Raw genomic sequence first — 21,143 nt, forward strand, 5'->3', positions numbered from 1 at the left:
ATATGAACGATCCGCTAACAAATGCTGTGAGGATGAGTATTTGTGCCTTAGTCTTCCAAATTTTCCAGTGTTGTAATTAATGGGATGCGTTCTTATTTCAGAAATAACCTGTGGCCAACAGATTAATGAAATCAATTTAATTCTTTGTATTAACTGCAAAGTCTTTGGGATTTGTCCCTTATTGTCTAGCTTCTCAACTTCAGTACATTCTGAAAATGGAAAAACTTGAAAGATAAGTAGAAAAACCAACCAACTATCAAAAATGGTTGGGAAATTCAAGCAAATGGTGACTTTAAAAACAATTATCAATCAAGTAATTTGCTCAATATTAATTTTTTCTTCAAAATACAAAAGCGTGAGTTGAAGATGTCCAATATATCTCCATCTCCAATATAAACTGCTTGCTCGTCTAATACCTGTTGGAATTGGCATTTTTTATAACAGATGATGTGTAAGCATCATCCTAAAGCAAAAGCAAAGCACATCTTTTCAACACGTCTGTTCCTAAAAACTACTGAATATTCATGCTGCAGTGTCAAACAGAGTTTAATACCATGCTGCTGTTGAGAGCTTGGATTAATTTGCCTTACGGCATTTATGGAGAAAGGACAGAAAGGTTCACTTTTCATCTCTTTTTGACTAAGCCACAGATTCCGAGTGAAATCACGCAAGATAATCCTGCATGTAAATAATTTGTCAGGGCCAGGGTTAAGTTTTGTTATATGAATGACTCAAACCATAGAGTTTAACTGACCTTTAATCACACCGGTATCCACTACTGTAGCTTTCCCAGTCGTGATGTTCTTATTCTCATGATGCACCGAATCGTTTTGACAACTAACTTGTAATTCTGAAACACCGGCACCTTGACTTGAGCACAATTTCTTGGCGGTGTCTACACAGAAATTCTGAAATGACATAGAAGAGCGCATTGGCCTCACATGTAAATTGTTACTCCAGACTGGATGCTTTCAGACACATAACACGTAAGAGCAACGTTCTTTGGGTTACCTCGGTGAATTTTAACCACAAATCTTCTATTTGTCAAAGTCAGTCATCAATCACCAGAATGCTTGTCTCTGGGGCACGTACATCACAAAATAAGATGAGCAGAAGGCACTCTAGGGGAAGAAATTACCTTTAAAACACATCTCCCGTCTCTCTTTTCTTTGTTTAGGTGTACGGGCTCACGTAAACACGAGGAGGCAGGTTTACGTGTGCCTTTCGGTTGATAGAGGTTTCTTTCTGATTAACTATTTTTATTGTATCAATTGTTCATTTAATGAGTTCTGTTATATATTACATCACAGATTCATATAAAGTCTGACATTTCAATTACATCTATCCAGTAGCATTTATAGCATGGAGAGTATAGTTAGATGATAGGAACAGGCAATTATGGAGCAACTAATTATAGTGTTATTACATCGCAGAAAGTAAGTTACGTGGCTGCAATACTTCCAGCCCTTGAATTTCATGCTTGATACATACATTTTCGTAATTCTGGGGTTTTTTTGAACTGTGAGGTATTTGTGTCACAAATACTTTCAGTCAAATACATATTTTTCACCTGTGTAAATCAGAGTCAATTAAAAGTGTCACAAAGTATATCTTCAAGTGAAGCACTATAGTAGCTGCAGCGGAGTTATAGTCCAATTGCAATCACTACACCAGAAAGCATATACTTTAAAAAATAATCAGTACAGGTTTTGCATTCAAAATCAAATGTAGGTTTCTCTCAGCCGTCCTAGTCAGAGAGAGAAGGTCGTGTCGGTAAAACTGGCAGCAGTTACACAGCGACAGTGCCTGATCGTTCCAGAATCAGCCCACAGTTTGCAAAAGCGCAACGCGAGCCCACATTTTATGATAATCTGCCCCTTTTGCAAAAGGTGTCAGCCAGCAATGTCACTGGGGATTGAAAGAGAAAATCTGAGGGAGTATATTAAGCGGAACAGCCGAGGATGAAATCCTTGAAACGTATGGACAATTTTCCTCGGTGGGTGGGTCAGGATGTGACATAGGTGGAAGACCCTCATTTTTCAGTTAGAGGAACCTGCAGTAGTTTTATCCGTTTTCTAAAATAAAGAGTGTAAGCTCAATGTGCAGGGGCTGGCTGAGTTACAGGATGTGATGCAGGTCTGTGCAGTACAGGCTGCACGATGCTGGCCAGAGCTCTCCTTGATGGCAAAAAGCCTCCGAGGTCAAGCAAAGCTTCAGGCAGTGCTGTAAATCACAAAAAACCTCTGGGATCTATGCTAAAAGAAACACAGCTGAGAAATATTTCGCAAACAGGGCAGAAATGGCAGAAGAAGTTCTTCACAGCAGAGAATTAAAACAAACCAGTGGAAAAGGCACTCTTGGCAGTAGGAGGGTGGTGTGTGGTGGAATAACTTCACCGGGGTTCCAGGGCCTTTGCCTCTCATTCACCAGCACAGCATGGACCTTCTTTAATCTCCAGTCCTTTTCTTGACCAGCAGCACCCAAACATGCCTGTGTCCACCACCCCTTTGCTGCACAGTAATATGAACACACACTTTGCATTGAGATTTGTCCAGCTTTGGCTCAGGGGAAAATGCATGCTTAAATAACCATTTTTCAAAGCTGCCATGAAACTTGTCCTCTCCCCAATATCAGTCACACCTGTTTATCACAAATGAAAGGTCTTGGGAAACATTATTATTCATAGGCAGATTCTTCCTGCGTTGGAGTTACTGGGCATCCTTAGCACACAGCTTTCACTTGAGAGTCAGCTTTCAGGTAACGAGGGAACTTTAATTGTATTCAGACATAAATAATGAATTCTCTTATTTTCTAGTCAGCTCCTTATTTAACATATAAACCCTAGCAATCGATAACATCAATGAGTATGTTCAGATTATTTGTTTTGCATTGCTTTAGCTAACTAAAAACAGTCCTTGGTATCAAACCAGAAAGATCCCCTCGTTAGGAAGAATGTAACTGAAGTTTGTGCTAATCTTATCAGCCACCAGCAAAACCACCTGCTGGGATACAACGCTTACCTGGGGCACCCTGCAAGCAAATTGAAATATGCAGAACTCAGACATTTAAAAAAACCAAGAAGATTACACAAACTGGATTGTCACTTAATCATATGCTGAAATCTGATGTTGCTTTAACATTCTTAATAGCACTACGGATAACAATTATACTAGAGACCAACAGGGATAAAATGCTTTTCTTAAACTCTACAAGAGCGAAGTCTTACAGTTGTCTTTCAAGCGCTAAGCAGGCTTAACAGCACAGGGTTGCCAGCTACGTGGAGTCATTGTTCCACCGATTTAAAGAAGTCAGGATATCAGCTGTGGTTTTCGGTACTGTTACTGCCAGAAGAAACACTTAACTCGGTTAAAAACTCGTGATCTGAAACACAGCCATTTGTTGTAATGAGGAGGAAGTGAGGAAACCCTGAATCTCAGCATTTGGAAAGTCCAGCCGACAGCTACAGGCGCGTGAACTAGAAACGTTTCCCCATTTAGGGCTGAGCAGTGCCCATCACACCTCCAGCTTTGCCCGTTGCCCAGAAATAGCTCAGGAGCCGAAGCAGGAAGCCGCGGAGGGGAGGAGGTGTCAGCCTGCGGGTCCCTCTCAGGAAGCAGGAGGTGTTGTATTGAACAGGGTACCGACCCCGTGGGAACTCCAGGGCTGGAGACGCACCCCTTCAGTAAGAACAGGAGTTTCGGCATTCTGCAGAAGCTGGGAGTGACCGCAGGGTTTATCCGAGATGCACGAACTGAAAACAACACCGTGGCAAACTGGGTTTCAGAGCAAACGGTTTGAATTAATTTCCTTTGACTACCTGAAGGGCGCAGAACCAGCATCTGTGTGCGTGTGGGCACGAGCTCCCCTCGGCGAGCAAGGCTTCCCTCCACCTCCAGGAGCAGTTCTGATGCTCACGCATGGCACAGCACAAATAGTAACGCTTTGCCTACCTACAGCCCCGCTCACACAAAATCTGTTCCAAAAATGCCAATTTCCCCTGCAATTTCCCCTGCAATTTCCCCTGCAATTTGAGCATCCCCTTCTCACAGCCCCAGGGTGCGTTCTCTTCTGACTTAAAAAATTCAGGCTACGGGCAGTTGCCTCCCTGTGACTATTTCTTTCATTACTGTGTCTAATTGCCTTTTGAGCATAATTTTGAATCTTAACTTACATTTCTGATAGCAACATCATGTGGCAATGAGTTCCAGAATTTACTTCTGCGTTGTGTAACATTTCATTTGGGTTGGTTTTTTTTTGTACTGTCCTACCTCCCCATTTCATGCTGCTGCTGTAATCCCTCTCTACTCATTTTCTCCCTGCATTCAGGTTTTTACTCTTTTTTCCTGAGTCACCTCTTCTTCAGGCTGGAGAGTTTCTTGTCTATTTAATCTTTCCTCTTATGGCAGCCAAATTGCAACCCACTTGCAAGGTACAACCTAAAACTATTGGAGGCAGTCCGTACACCAACGTACTTCAGACAGCAGCATTTGGTCACAACTACTCAGTAAGACAAGAAAATAGCACAGGAGTTCTTACAATTGAAAAAAAAAAAAAATTCAGAGGGGCCCAGCAACCTTTGAGACAGAATAGCAGAAAGAGAAGCTCTTAGAGCAAGTAAGAAAAAAAAAAAAGGCTGTTAAATATGTTTACAAAAAAAAAGGAAATAATACATGTGTTCATAATACACGTTATTGTTTTGGTTGCTTTTCTTCTTCTTTTTTTTTTTTTTTTTTTAATGAAAGAAAGCCTCAACAGCATCTAGAACATTCAGAGTAAGGAAGGAGAAACAACATTTGTTTAAAGTACAGAAAAATGTGGGAGTAAATATAAAACGAGCAGCTGTCACAGTCTCTGAAAATGCTGTGAGAGATGTAGTGGCATAAACCAATCTGACAAAACTATGCTTTTCCAGACAGAAAGTCAAGCTGTTCTATGATTACAAATGGCTGCGGTGAAGAGGAGTACTCATTTGTCGGAGCAATCAGTGCTGGACATGGCACTACACCTTTGGAGTACATTTATTACGAGTCACCCGTGCTACTAGATACAGATCATAAACCTTTTACTGCAATCTTTAAAGACAGCCTGGAGTGGTACTCACTGCTGCCTTCAGAAACTCAAGCCAAAACTCTAGATATATATCTTCGCTTTGGCATATACTGCACCGGTATATTTATCTCTAAAATGCTTAATTGCCACACGCACCTTTCCACCAGAAAAAAAAAAAAAGCGCTGTATACGTAGAATGAAAGTGTGATAAATGTTTTTGCAGTCCCAACGCATTTCACTGTTTCCAGAGAAAAAAGGCCATTTATCCCCACAAGCTACAAATGAAGATTCCGTAAGGCAGCGCTGCATGGACGGGGAAGCCCAAACCAGGCTGAATGAAGCTTTAGCTCATAATATTTTTGAGCATATTTTAAGGAAATTATGAGAAGGGGGTAGAGAGAAGCATATCAGGCTGAGCGGGACAGGGTGTTCATAGTTGTTGATTTAAAGAGAAGACTTCCTGAGTTTCAGAGCAACCTACAGAACGACCCCCTGCCTGTATCATTTTGCTCCAACCTTCATGATACCCACATGACTTTCTCCAGGGACAGCTTAGACAGCAGTGAATCAGAGAAGAATCCCAGGTTTTGATTCCCGTATTGTACCAATACAGAACCAGGGTAAGTGCTACCACAATCAGAGCCTTAGACCATCCTGAAACACAGATTTCCAATATTTTCCAGTTTGCAAGAGCAGGGGCTGGGGTAACTATTCTGATTCCTGATTTGCACCAGTGTTGGTCAAAATAAAATTTCACCCACTGTTTGACTAGAAGTAGGAGTGGGTACTTCCACCTAACAGACAGGAAACACAAATTCAAATAATGGGAATACACACATGGAAACTGCTGACACCTCTTAGGAAATTTGCGTTATTACAGCAGAGAGTTAGGACTGATTTATTCCACTTGAAAGGAAACAATTACCTTTGGATTATTGCTGATTTCTATCCCAAGGTAGTCTTCCTGCACGATCTATTGGCAAGGCAACTTACCTCGCACTTCAGGGTAATTTTTGCAAGGGCAGAGTGTACCCACAGTTAAGGGACCTGACAAGGGCCTATGATTTTGTAGTGAAGAATTTTAACAGTCATCCCCATTGCACTGATTCCGGTACATGATATCAAGCCTTCATTTTCCACAGTCCATTGGAGTGTGAAAAGGAGAAGAGCGAGTTAGAAGATGCTTCAGAAAGGCCATGGGCAATAAAGAGGCTCCTCATTTAGCCTCATTAACATACAGGATGGGAACACTTTGGAGAATTATTATTTGCCTGCAGAACTCATAAGGTACTATAAACTAGAGATGAACTATTTTTGCCAAAGAAAGGGTTATATCATTTCAAAGACAGGAACAAAATTTCATTAGTTCATGAGTTTTCTCTGCCTAAAAGGGACGTGAAACATCTGATCAAATTAAATTTTTTTGATCAGGGTTCGAGCTCTAACAGGTTTCTCCCTCACAAGGTACTTTCTGTACGTGCCTACAAAATCACAATTAATTCGACTTTCATTGTCAGTAGTCTGGGTTTTCCCAAGGATTAAAAAGGGGGAGGTGATGTCATAAAGTCATGATAGGTTGTAGGCAGATGCCACTGTGGGCTCATTCTTAGGGTTCAAACAATATATTTAAAAAGTGGTATTTTTCCCTACAGTAGGGACAGAATTAGCTAATCCTTGTTCAGAGCTTGAATAAGAATATTCGGATTCAAAAAACAAAACAGAAACAGAAATACGACAGAAAGTCGTGTTCTATCTATATCCATTTCTACAAAGCTAAAGCAAATAAGGCACCAGACGGAATGGTCTGGGAGAAACCAGCGGCACGGGGACGGCTCCGCGCTTTGCCCAACCTGTCGTTTATCTGTGAGCTCGAACACATGTTCCGGAGACACAGGGACTGAAAAAGGGTAACGGGCGATGGAAGGAGCCGGTGTGTTTCAGGGGGCAGCGGGTACCACTAGATGGCTGCATCCCCCGCCTCATCCACACAGCATCCCTGCCGGAAACCTGCCGCTGTTTCGCAGTTGTATCTGGCACCAGGCAGAAAGAAAATGTTCTCCATCAGATTTGACAATTCCTTGGGGCAGTGATATGTGGTGAAATGTTAAAATCTGATAATTAAACAGGGTGAGGTTTAATAATTGCGGGGGGGGAATAGCAAGTGGGGGACAAAAAGGGATCCAGCCAACAGTATGACCTTTAAAGAAGGGCTGTTGCATGTGCACAGTACATGCTTTTCAAGGAAATTTCATGAGGGCTTTTAAGGAGGTAATTAAATACTGCCACTCTTCACTGACAGTTCCCACAGTTCAGGTAAATTTTCTACAGCTGACTGAGGCAAAACAAGTTGCATTATGTTATCAATAAAAAACACGCAAGAGTGTACTGCTGTTACATTCTACTAAAATTCTTTGCTTGCTCCAGAAATTCAGAGCCCCAAGCTTTTTGTTCTTAATCCAATGACCTTCATGTACTGATTCACTGCTCACAGTACTCATTGAATCATTTATTGCTGAATGAGATCTTTCCCTTTTCCAAAACCTGCCCCAGAACAGTACAGAGTACATCTCAAGAGACTTTAAAATGAAGCTTTGCTACCAAAGGGTCTTTTATGTCCATGGGTAACTAGAGCTGTCAGCCTCTTTTCCCAGGCATTTTCCTCCTGCTCTGTGTGGAGCAAACGAGAACAGAAAACGATGCTGGGCACCCCTGAGTGGCCTGGGATGAAACAATGCTGTATGAGCCAGCACAAAATCACTGGGCTCACACATTCACCAGTAAAAAAGAGTATTTTAGCATTTTTTTTAACAATAGTTCAAGTGCAAAATACAGAACTGCATAACACCCTCCCAGCTGCATCTCTTCCCTCTCCTCTCCCTGCTAAATACATAAAGGGGTGTGTGTTTGATCCCCAGAGCCTCAGAGCAGAGAACAGATTTTTCACCTTTAATGTATGTGATGTTTGCATTACCTTTATTTTTGCAGATATGTCTTTCCCCTAAGGCCGGTCTCCAAAAGCCTGCCTTGGCTGCCAGGCACTGCCCAGCGATTGAGCCGCCCCCGTGGGCACTCGGCTACAGAAATCAGGCCTGGGCTGCCTCAGACTGGGCAAGGCAAGGCAGTTAGTAGCCACCTGTGAAAATCCTGGTTTCCATGGCACTGGCGGCAGGAGAAGGCAACCGTGAAGGGAAGCGAGGAGAGGACCCCGTTGCTGGATGGAGAGTGCCGTGCCTTAACCCCAAGGCTGGCTCTGCTCCTCTCCTGGACTACTCACCCTCCCAGCGCTGGAGCACTTGGGAGAAAAAAAAGAGAAAATTTACATCAGAAGATGTAAATTATTAAGCTCTGGTTGTGTATTACCAATGCACCTCACCTGGGCAAGTGGAAGTGCTTGTTTGTTCAAAGACTATGAAATGTTGCATTTTGTGAAATCACCACTTAAGCAGAAGATGTGAATTCTTCTCATTTATCTTAATGGGACATTAACTGGAAATTTAATTACAAGGGAGAGCTAATTATCTGCAGGTTTGCCAAACTGCAGATGGAATCTACTGAATAGAATGAAATCTGAGTGCTGAAGCCAACATGAACGTAAGTGCAGTTTAGCGAGGGGAAAATTTGAACTGAAACCAAATGAAAAGAACAAAATTTCCTGTAGCTCCTGACACAGCACCTCAGCCGAGGCACCTCTCGCTGCACCGTCCCCCGGCTCAGACTTCGGATCTTCTCTGCCCCTCAAAAATGAAGTCACAGCCGCAGAGGTTCAGGTCACAACACTTCTCACTCCAGACTTTTCCTTTGCCCTTCCCCTAAGGGGGGACCGAGGAAGAGTGAGGACAGAGCAAGGTGATCCGCTCCCTCCGAATGCACTCTCAGCCTCTTGCTATTTTCAGCTCAGGGAATTTCCTGCGTTTGACGTAGTTTGTCTATTACTGACCCTCAAAGGGTCTCTCTTCCAAGTTTTTTGTCCAGTCTCCCCTTGAACTCCTGATCCGCTTCCAGCCTTGTTCTGGCTGCCCTTGATCTGAATGCATCCCGCTGCATTTCCCTTAATTGTGGCCCTGCAGGGAGGTGTGGGGGGAGAAGATTTTTTTAAAATAAATTGTTTTCAAGTCCTTACTGCTGCGCTGCCCTTCCCAGCCCCGGTCTGCAGAGCTCATGCTGTGCTTCCTCTTACTGCCTGACAGAACCCGCCGAGCCTGGCAGACAGCATCCTCGGGAAGGCGGCAGGACATAGCCCGGGGAGGAATTAAATACTTGGGACCGGATTTGGACCTCAGAAACCGGGTGTAAATCCGGGGTCACGCAGCCCCAGTTCGGAAGCGTTGCTCTGGATTTGCTCAGTCATGGCTGAAATCAGCATCAGGCTTCTGGTTTTTCAAAATCATCTGGTTTCCAGACCACAGTGGGGGTCGTAACAGAAGAAGCAGACGGAAAAATGGGTTATTTTATTAGTAAAGTGCATTCCTATTCTAACAAGTATTTCTGCAACGTTTCGATCTCTCTTTTCAAGAATTTTGCCTCCTCACACACATATAAAGGTACTCAGAGGTATGAGTATATCAATATTTCAGCTTGCCCACTAGGAGCTACTCTGTTTCAGCAGAAAAAAACTACTCTGCCCCATTTTTCACTTCCCTCTTTGTTCTTTATTCTCTGACGTAATTTTGAAGCTCTGACACTGAATTCACTCGCAGCTGTGTTACCCTGCTCACTGGTGCTGGGCAAACCCAGCCAAGTCACAGAGGGGTTGGGTCAGTGGCAATACTGAAAAATGCCCTGGGGAGGAGCTGGGTTCTTCCTCATGGGAAAGGACATTCACATCCTGGAACTTCTGGCAAACGGGGAAGTGCCTGCCCCCCCAGAAAAGGTTCACTTCGAATTGCAAGTACCTATCAAAACTATTTGCGTGGTGAATCCCATGGTGAATATAAGGTCTGTGTTTGATGATCTTGTTAATGTTCTCACACTGTCCTTGGGGAACATCAGTCTTCAAGCTTCCTGGAAGGACCAAAAGATCCCTTTCCTTCTCAGTCCCTGAGGCAATCTCTTTCTTGTGTTCTCAGCACATGCCGTTATCCTGATCCACCTTGTCTCCTGGTGAACGCCTGGCACTGATGATGAAGCTGACAAAACCGTGTTCAAATCAAACAGATCTCAGCAAACCGGTTGTCACTGCCTGTTTGACCTGTTCCCAGCCACCTGTCTGGAGCGGTTCCCTTGTAGGCCCCCTTCCAGTGACAATGTCCTTACCACTGCTATGGTAGGTGGGATGTGAACAGTCCATTAAGTAAATACGGACACTTTGCAAGTATAATTAAGAAAACCGTGCTTCTACAGGAGCCAACAGCTGTGGTTTATTTTTGTTGGACACAGAAAGGCCTGTGATAAAACCTTTTAAGGTATTTAAACATTTAAGTAATTTTTAGACCTTTAAGGCAGATTTTATTCTCAGTCACAAGACAAATAGGTCTTCTTTCACTGTTTGTCTCTTTCTGATATTGGACAATTTCTTCATTGTGGAACAATACTCCGGTTATAGTAATGGTTGTCTTGCTTGGGTTAAAAAGATAATTGGGATTTCATTAATCTCACTGAAGACTTTTTGTCACATCTGTTCGTTGAGTGCAGCAGCTCAAAAGGAGAGCAGGAAGTTTTAGCTGTGTTAAGTATGCATTGGTCTTAAAAAGTAACGATACCCTGATAAAACCTCGGTTGATAGTTCCACCATTCTGCAGATGACACTATTGACTGTGTAGCCCTGGAAGTGAATGTTGCTTCCCCCCAGTTCACATTCATTTGTGTTCTGAATCTGTCCAACTTCATGAAATATTGCCCAAACTTTGCATACAGTCTCAATGTACTAAACCAGGCCTTTTAAACCACGTGTTTAATACTTTTCTGGAAGACCCCATGCGCAGAATACATTCTAAATGATAGGTATCTGCATTTCCTAACCAAAATAATGAAGGAAATAATTCCTGTACTATGTTTACAAAGCCCAAGAAGATCTCCACATTGGTGGTTTTTTAAGCACCATTGCAGCTGGCCAACGCATTAAACAGCCATTGGCACGGACAGTCCTGCTCTGTCCCCTCTCCAGGCACAGACACGGCTGTTAAATCCTGAGCTCCCGGGACAACCACATACATCTTCAGAGGGCTTTGCCACAATGATCACAGATACACGCCAGACAGAAGATTCTTTGAGCAAGTAAATAATTGCTTGGTGAGCAACGCTCCAAACTCTTGACAAGAAAGCACTTTTCAGCTTGCTCTGAGGACAAAGAGCTGTGTAACTCTCATGAGTCAGATCACACAGGACCACTTTGGTTTTCTCAGTGCACTGAATTACCTTGGGAATTCAGAAAAGGCTTTATTTCTGCAGTCTAAAATTTGATCTCATTCAGTCTTTGAACCAAACTTAATTGTTCCTTTGCTTTTCAGCTCAGCAGCCAGCTGAAAATGCAATGCTGTCTTCTCCTGAGGCCTCACGCTCCACATTCAGATGGTCAGCCAGGTCTATTTTTCTGGTGTGGATACTTTCTTCTCAGGAGATAGAAACTGAGATGTCCCCAAGCAAGTTCACAGAAGGTTTTAAAAGAGATTATTATGACATCAATATTGTGCCAGTCTTGAAAGGTAATACTTGTAATCCTATTACCTGCACAAGAAAGACAACTTTCTCACTCTGGCCAACAGCAGGTAGTTCAAACACACAGACTAGATCCCCTCAACGGTCTGTGTCACACATCAGATTAGCAGTAGATCTCCCATGCCCCACGTCACAGAGGAGCTCGTAGGCAGCATCACAGGCTCGTCTCCCAGATCTACCAACTCAGCTCTTGTGCTTCAGCTCCAGGAGCAAAACCACACTGTGTCTGACCAAACTGGCAGCGCTGTCAGCAGCAGGATTTTAATTTTTTCTCAGCTGAAACGACTGCTGTTCTCCAGCCTCCCCTCATTTCCTTCATCTGGTTTGTTGGTGGCAGGCAGGAGGGGACGAGGTCAGTCTCTGGGATGAAGCGGCAGGAGTTAGTCATTGCTGCCCTGGGAAAATGCCCAGCCACGAGCCTGGGGCTTGGGCAAGAAAGACTCACCACAACCAGCTGTGAGAAGTGATGTCTTTCTCCAGAGCTGCTCTTTTCTGTGTCCTTCACCAAAAACATAAATGAGAAGTTTGATGCTGTAGAGGAGCACAGTATTGAGCAGATGCAAAAGTCATAGAATTACCTGGGTGGGAAGGGACCTTTCAGATCATCCAGTCCAACCATCAACCCAACACTGACAAAAGCCACACTAACCCATGTCCCTCAGCACCACGTCTGCCTGGCTTTTAAATCCCTCCAGGGATGGGGACTCCACCTGGGCAGCCTCTTCCAAGGCTTGATAACCCTTTCAGTGAAAAGATTTTTACTAATAACCATCCTAAACCTCCCCTGGCGCAACTTGAGGCCACTTCCTCTTGTCCTATCTAAATGTTCCAGCACCAGAGAGACTGGGCTGTCTCCCAGTTGTGCCTTCAGCCAACTGCCGTGAGCGGATTGGGGCTGCTGTAGATCATGCAAACAAAGAGGCAAGTGGCAGCAGAGGAGTGATCTGAGCTGAAACCAAACAGCAAACCTGAAGTGACCCCTGCCAAGTCGAGGAAAGATGAGGTGGCCAGTGTTTGTTTCAAGCTGGTTGAAAAACGGCTTGCTGAGAGTTTTATGAAAGCAACACAAATTCTCACAAGCAGTTGGCTGCTTTTGGCTATTGTTGTCTTCCTGCCCCAGTGAGAAGCAGATTAATGCCAGAAAAATCTCTAATCAGCTGGAGTGAATTAAACTCAGTGTGCATCCTTGGGTGAGCACAGCCCTGCACAAGTGTCGGTGTTTACGGGAGCAGAGCCTGAGGGGCTCTGACCCTGCCAACACCTTCACACGTATCTAAGTTTACTGTGGCAAACAATCCCATTTGGCACATGGAAAATCTCACCGTGGTATCGTACAAGCCTGAGAGCTGGCAAGACAAGGACCTTGGACTCAATGTTTCCTACAGCAAAGCATATTTGTGGCACTAAGGAAATGATAGAACCTAGCCGAATAATCCATCACATACACAAACTTTGTATGTCTTAAATCAAAAAGTGTTCAGGGAAGGAACTATATTTTCCCACAGATGGAGTTAGTGTTTAACATACTGTGGGTGCTACCAAAATTCAAATAATAAGTAGAGAAAATAACCTGACATCATTTATTTATTTGCTTCTTTCTGGATTTATGAGATAGCTAACAAGAATAAAAGAAGGTACAGTTTGTTATCATTAATTCTGTGGTTTAATAGTCTTTTTTTTTTACTTAGATGCAGAAAACTTCAAAGCCAACAGACCCATCTATGTTTTCTAGGTGCTTGAAAAAGCATTTGAAAGCTTATTGAAATAATGCAGATCTCAGGTTAGCCTCACCCTCCAACACTGATTTCCAATTCTTGGCTAACAAATAAGCTCAACAGCAGGCAACACTGCATGTGACAATGGCTCCTGGGAGAAAATTCTCTAATCTACCCAGAGCTGGACTAAAATCTCTCATTAATTTCATATGGATCACCAGAGATCATCTGTGGGGCAACAACAGTTTGTGGATGACAACCCCGATTGTCCGCAGAAGCCTTCCCTTCGGCACTACTCGTTTCCTAAGACACACAGCCCCAGATTCTGCATTCTTGACCGAAATTATGGAAACAAAGCTCTGTGAATCAAAAAGCTGTGTCATAGGCAACCTGAGGATACCCCCGATGCCTCCTTTTGAGCCAGAACTTATCGGGTCAGCAGCTTCCGACTCCTCCTAGCCCATTTGGCTACCTCTATAACCAGCATGTTAGCAACAGAGAAACACCCCCCTCCGGTGACAGTAACTGGCTCCTTTTTGAGGCCCCATTTGACATTGTCACAGAAAAAAAGAGGCTTTGATGCAAGCACAAGCGAGAGCCAGGGAGGAACAAGAAGCCCCACTTGCTCTTTTAGAGCTCTTTGAAGCCACTGAGTTTCACCATGCTCTGGCTTGAGCAAACATTTGCAGGAGGTGGTCTGTGTGGGTTTGTGACCCAAAAGTTTCATTTTAGGTTTGGAAGGGTCTGGGCGAAAGAAGACGTTTGGGAAAAAAAGGAGTGAAAGATTTACCCACATCTTTGGAAGGTTCAGGAAGTCTTCACTCAGCTGCCTGAGTTTCTAGTCCGAAGTAGGATTTCACTGGAATTTTCCAGTAAAATTTCTAAGAGGTTGAATTTTGATCTATCGTACGTATGTTTGAGATTAAAATAAAGCAGAAAGAAAAGATCTTGTATTTTAAACCAAGTTGTTCCAATACTTTTAGTAGTTTATCAGTTTTGCAGATTAATTTAGTAAATGTTGCATAAACATTTTCTAATGTCTTAGAGCTCAATATTAGTAAGACTGCAGTTGCAAACTTTCCTTTTTTTTTTTTTTTTTTTTTTTTTTCAGAGAGATGGTTTGCAACATTCATGTAGTGAGAGGAAGAAAGCAGAGGCTATAAAATACTCTGCTGATAAAAGCAGTATTACTGCTAGAAATTTCTAGGTTTAAATAGTCCTCATCACATTTCTCTTACAAACTTAAGAATATTCTTTATAGCAATTTCGTAATGTAGCTATCTAAAGCTTCTATATTAAGCCCTGGATTCAAGCAGGTATTCATTTTTTGTGACTTTACAGGTACAATTGGTACATCGCTCCTGGCAGACTGGCAAGATAGCACACAGGAATTATCTCATTTAACTGTAGATCAATGCCATGACTGCAACTATAAAATTGTAGGCAAATTGTACAGTAACTACAAGGTTATTATCAATCACTTTTAGCTCTGCAGTGGTGCAGGAGAGAGAACAGATACTGTAATAGGCTCTCTGCTGAGCACATTTCATTAATATACTCTGTTTTCTTCCTGAGTCTTGCACATCTCTTTCCTCCCCATGGCTACTTTTCTCTTGCTGGTGGTAAAAGTAGGGAAATTAGCCCAGGTTCAAGTACGTACGTCAGGATCAGTGATGCTTTTCTTCTTGGGTGGGGAACTGGCTGACCCGCTGGGAAGCCTGGCATGTGAGGAAAGGCTGAGAGAAGTGGGTTTGTGCACCCTAGAGAAAAGAAGGCTTAAGGGAGCCCTTATCACCATGTTCTGGTATTTAAAGCGTGGCTACAAAGATGGAGACTCCCTTTTGACAGAGTCACATGGATAATATATTGGTCGAGGAACCATCCCTGGAGGTATTTAAAAGATGGGTTGACATAGCGCTTAGTGACATGGTTTAATGATGGTTTTTATCAGAGTTAGGTTGATGACAGGACTTGATGATCTTAAAGATCCCTTCCAACCCAGACAATTCTATGATTCTATGATTCTAAAAGATGAGGGGTGATGGGTACAACTTACTCCAGGGGAGATTCCAACTGGACACAAAAGGAAAATTTTTCACAGTGAGAACAATCAGCCACTGGAATAACCTTCCCAGGGAAGTGATGGATTGCCCATCATTGGACACTTTTAAGATTCAGCTGGATGGGGAGCTGGGCCATCTTGTCCAGACTGTGCTTTTGCCAAGAAAGGTTGGACCAGATGATCCTTGAGGTCCCTCAATGTGGGCATCATTCAAGAAAGAACTGTCTGGTGATGATCTCTAACTACTTCAGAATCATTTTGCAAAAATAATATCTAATAGTATTTCATGAGGCTATTCTAACACAGAACTTTTCACTAGGCTTTGATGTAAATGTATAGGGACACATTACATCCTCCTGATAAGTGCATCCTTCCAAGGACAGCATTAATTCAACCTGAACAACAAACCGTTGACTTAAAAAATACTATAGTTGCTGCGAATGCAGTTTGTAGGCTGATGGTTCAGGAAACTCTGTGTCTGGGATCTGAGTCTATTTTTCTCCCGAAAAAAACTGCAGAGAAAAATTGCTGTCCGGAGATTTAGTTCAGGACAAAACAGGTCTGCCAGCCAAGAAACCAACCTGCTGAGTGACTGCGGGCAAGTCATCTGCTCTCTCTTCCCTCTCCATCTACTTAGAGCGTGAGGATGTCTCCTGGAGCTGCAGCTCGCTCTATGTTTCTGCAGGGCTCAAAGACCCCCAGACCCTCCTGCCACACAGGCCCATGGGTGTTCCAATGACTGTCAGTATCAAGAGGTCTTCACCATCACACCGTTTCTTGGAGGAATTTCATTTCACCCAAACATCCCACTGCTATTTTCCAGTGATTGGCCCAAGTGAGTCCCCAGGTGTGTGAAGCCCTCCAGCTGCCTAGAAACTGAAGCTACAGACAGCTGCAAGAGCATGAAATACCTCCCAGGATCTCATAGATAGTCCTTCCCTTCTCTTTTTGTGTTATCCTTATACAATCTTCTTGTGTAGCCAATACAAAACCAATGTGGAAAAAAAACCCCCTTGCCTTAGTTCATTTGTCGTGATAGAATAGACAAATGCACACACAGATACAGTTATATGCTTATAAAATATACATATTTTGAATATGGAATGCTGGAAACTTTCTAAATGAAGCAGGAGTCTGAGGTCAGGAAAATTCCACTGAGTTACGGCTAAGGGCGCAAAGATGAGTTGATTTAAATATAGTCTGCCAATAAAGAAACCTGTTTTTATCTCCAAACATACTATTGAAAGAATCCTGTCTTCAGCAACCAACTTCTCTATCATCAAACAATGGTGGCCTTGCTGAAATGTGTTTATAAGAACCCCAATATATTAAAACCCCTGAGAAAAATGTGAAATTGGTTCCTCAAGACAAAGAGTTGCCTATTTTGACGGTTCACCGTATATTCTGGTCACCATGACAATAATTTCCACGCGGCTCAGGGTGTTACCTGGGACACTGCGGGGACCTGATTTACAGGAAAGAGAAAGCAGAATGCAGTGCCCTGTATTCCACTGGGCTGCCGGGCAGGTAAGCACCGCAGAATATCGAGATTAAATGACAGGCACAGAATCAAACTCTAATAAGCAATAGGATCAGTTCATGGCTTTCCCTACTGCCCGTGTTCCACATCAGCTTTCCATTTCAGCTACATCAACTATAACACCAGCCTTAACCTCGATACGCTTTTTTTTCTGCAGATTTTTTTTTTTTTCAGATTTTTTTTTTCTCTCTTTCAGCCAGAATCATCTCTTCTTCGCTGTTTGCAAACCAGGCAGCCCTCTCTCACTTTTAGCAGCATTTACATGCCTACACAGCCGTCCTTCTGACTCCACGTTATTTTATCAGAAGGAAAGGCTAATAATGTGTAACAATTAGCATCCGAGCTGGATCAGGGCTACGTGGAAACATGCCTCAGGTACGGCTAAGGCAAATGCACCAACAATTAATGCCAAGGAGAAAACTGACCACTGAACGCGGAACAGTCTTCACGAAATTACTAACACGAGACCTGGAAAGTAGAAGCACATCAGCTGGCTTAATTGCATGGCTCCTCTGAGATGAAGTGCCCCATTAATGGCTACGTGTCTGGTGTGCAGGCAAGACTGTTGCCAAATCCATCACTGTTCAGTCGAAAACCCGAGGGTGAAATTCTCCGCTGCCCAACAAAAAACTTACGGCTGAGAGGGAGGGAGCTTTAGTGGCTTAAAACAGTCTTCTTATCATCCAAGTCTTAGCTGCCCCAGGAGCTATTGCTGACATCGACCACTTTTATGCCCTGATACCTTGTTTTTTACCCAGACCCTTCAGAACCGAGGGAACATTGCAATGAAGTACAGGAGCTACCGTCCAAGGACGGATTTATTTCCGTCAGGCGTAGGGAACAAGACATGCTCAGCGGAGGAGCGGCAGGAGAGAAGAGAGAGAACAAAATTAGGGAAGTGAAGAGGAGCCATTCAAATTAACTCATTGCATCTGTCTGAAGCCATACAAAAAGACATAATTTCACCCAAGAGCAAGCCTTCCAAGCGGCAATTTATTTTCTAGAAACTATTTAGTGGCACACCACTACTTGAGAGCCTGGTACTTTACATACAAATAAAAATGGCAAGTCCCTGCACTTCAGCGTTGTCATCTAAATTAGACTTTTGAGACCAAGTCCTCTGTGGGTATAAATCAGCATAGCTCTACTGATGCTGGAGGAATTATTTATGCACCAGAAGGGGAAATAGTATGGGGAAAAGACATCTTTTGACCGTAAATGGTATGGGAAAAAAACATTTCCTGATTGTAAAACACCAACCTGGTCCTAATTGTTTTTATTTAAATTATTAATCCTCTGGGCTTCTCCAGTGACTCAATGATTTTATAACATTTGCCGATCTGGAGAACCCATATATAGATTCATAAAGTGATAGGAACAGACCTTTCAGCGCTCAAGCAGAGGGAACAGAGGGATGAACCACATAAAACAAGGGAAATCTATAACCAAGGCTTCTGGGCTCCTTTTATAAAACTCCTGCAATTCTGGCTTTAAAGGCCACAAACGCCAGCAGGGAAAATGGTCATAAAAATTAGATATGCTCCCATTTAAACCAAAAAAATTCCTTTAACTACTAATTATTGTCGGAGCCGGTGTATTCTCTGAGCTTTCAGGTCCCTTGGTGGAGATTGTAAATCTTTCTAAAGAGAAGCAGCAGCAGCAGAGAAGGCACGAGCACGCCCCTCACCCCACCACCATATGCTGTTAGTGTCCACACACGGGATGTAATCTCCTGCCTGAGTGCGGATCGGTCACAAAAGAGTGCTAAAAAATTAATTTTTGCTGTAATGGAACTTAAAGCCTTGTCAAAAAAAAAAAAAAAATTAAAGTGGTACAAATTGCAGCCAGAAGGAGTCGTACCTCTAAACTCTTAGAGAAGAGCATCTGAGATGTTATCCATCAGGATCCCTGGACTCATGGCTGCCCACGTCCAACGTTGCCTTGGAGCCAAAGCATTTCTACTTTATTGCAGCCGGTTATGATCCCTTCAAACAGAGGGACTGCAACTGGGCTATTCATCTTTCAATAATACATTGGTGGTCCTTCAAAGGTGATACAATATTGCTTGGGCTTTTTCCCTTTTTCTTCTCAGGAAACATTAGGTAATGGTACTTTTACCTGCAGACATGCATCAAGGCAGTTCACTCATGAAACATTCCTTGGGAATGTCGGAAAGCCAACAGCTTATGCTCCCATTTTCTTACCACCAATTCCTTTTATTTAAAAATACCACTGGCGCATTCTCTGTTCTCAAAAAAAAAAAAAAAAAAAAGAAAAAAAAATCTAAATAGGTCCACAAAAAGTAAATCAAAAAAGCAAGACACGTGATGTTAAAAATAAACATTTAAATATTTAAAGAGAAAAAGATTTGCAGTGGTAAGAGGCGAGGTAGCACTCTGAACAGAGGCATCAGCAAACACTTCGTCCTCTGGAATTCTACCAAATATGGTTTCTGAGGAACTTTTTGCTACTCATCAGTCATGTTCTACAAGTTGAGTGACGGTGATGCTTCCCTAGATTGCTCAATTTATTAAATGGGGATTTTATATCACCCCATTTATTGCAAGGTATAAAACACAGGCTAAGTGGCTAAAAACCTTTTGGCAGATGTACTGCATTTATTATTAGACTGGGCAGAAGTGAATCAAATTCAGTGGTGAAAAAGTGTGCTCTTTCTGGTTTTGGTTTCTTTCTCCAAAAAGTGTTGTTTGAAATAATGGAGATGGCATCTTTCCTTAACTGAGCAAGCTGTTAAATGAAATGCAATGATGGGTGCACAAAAATGCTCTCGGTGGTTGTATATCAGTAGATAATCCTATCAGCTTTGAAAAAAAGTCTTATTCAAGGCTATCTCAGTCTGTGATCTATGAGCATTTCAGCTCAATTAATAGAAAACTCTAACTTACTAGGTCTTTGGTGAGGGTTCCCAATACAGTGTTGTGTTTTGTAAATCATAATTCTCTATAAATTAAACCTATTCACATGCATCTTGCAGATGAAAGAGAAATGTTAGTGAAGGAAAGATCAGAAGGTAACATGAAAGAGAAATAAATTTACTTTATTGCACTTATTAATGAAATATGGACCCTGTGCGATTAGTAGCTGGGGACACATTTATTAAATACTGAAGAAAGAAAGAAATTCAGTACAAAATTATTCTGTGGATCATTTCATCTACCATTGAAAATTATCTGGGACAGAAGTTCAATACAGTGAGATGCTTGTGTAATAAGCATAAATGAAATAGATTGATAATGTTCAAAAATAAAAGGAAAGCTCTAAAATTTTGTACTTCTGCCGTGCTACATTTGGCAATATCCAGTGAGGAAGGAGAGGGAGAGGGAGAGGGAGAGGGAGAGGGAGAGGGAGAGGGAGAGGGAGAGGGAGAGGGAGAGGGAGAGGGAGAGGGAGAGGGAGAGGGAGAGGGAGAGGGAGAGGGAGAGGGAGAGGGAGAGGGAGAGGGAGAGGGAGAGGGAGAGGGAGAGGGAGAGGGAGAGGGAGAGGACCCATTCAATTCTACAACCCTATACGTGTGGGGCAGAATTTTAGCAAATTGTTAAAATTTATTTACCAATGAGGAAAACCATGACACGTGGATGCTCTCTTATAGTTGAAATAGAAGCTGAACAGACATGCTGACATGAGCGATGTTTCTCTGTATAGATATATATATTATAGGTATCTATATAGATATATAAATATTCAAAATTTATGATTATTTTATAGATATATCAAAATTTATGGCAGGAATACAAGCCAAATGCATTTATTGAAATGCAAATGGATTTTTCAAATGCAAATTAATGTAATTAAAGTTTTCTTTGTCACAACAGAGGTATTAAAAACTTACTGGAATTGTTTTTTAATTCAAGCTCATACTTTACACCTTCACCTGGAGTGAAGATGAAGTGTTCAGAAATCCTTATTATTAGTCTTGTTGTGGGAAAAGCACAGGGCACGCTATAGGGTTTGACTGCAAAAAAGTAAACACTTTTTTATCTTTTCTGACTTTTTGTGTGTGTGCATGTTTGCAGAGGGCAAAGGATATTCTTCAAGAATTTCAAGACTTCAAGGAAAGATTGAATCACTACCCAAACACAACCTGTTTTAAGTAAGAATTCGA

The 21,143-nt window shown here is 42.5% G+C and overlaps 1 protein-coding gene across 1 annotated transcript in view; it reads right to left on the reverse strand.

Moving 5' to 3' along the window:
• Positions 1–21,143, reverse strand: part of THEMIS (thymocyte selection associated) — a 73,029-nt gene that overhangs the window by 7,252 nt on the left and 44,634 nt on the right. The window contains exon 5 of the mRNA XM_074169025.1: positions 755–908. Coding sequence (XP_074025126.1) covers positions 755–908 — 154 coding nt within the window. The remainder of the gene's footprint in view (positions 1–754; positions 909–21,143) is intronic.

The sequence above is a fragment of the Numenius arquata genome, chromosome 2, assembly GCF_964106895.1.
Source record: "Numenius arquata chromosome 2, bNumArq3.hap1.1, whole genome shotgun sequence".
NCBI lineage: Eukaryota > Metazoa > Chordata > Aves > Charadriiformes > Scolopacidae > Numenius > Numenius arquata.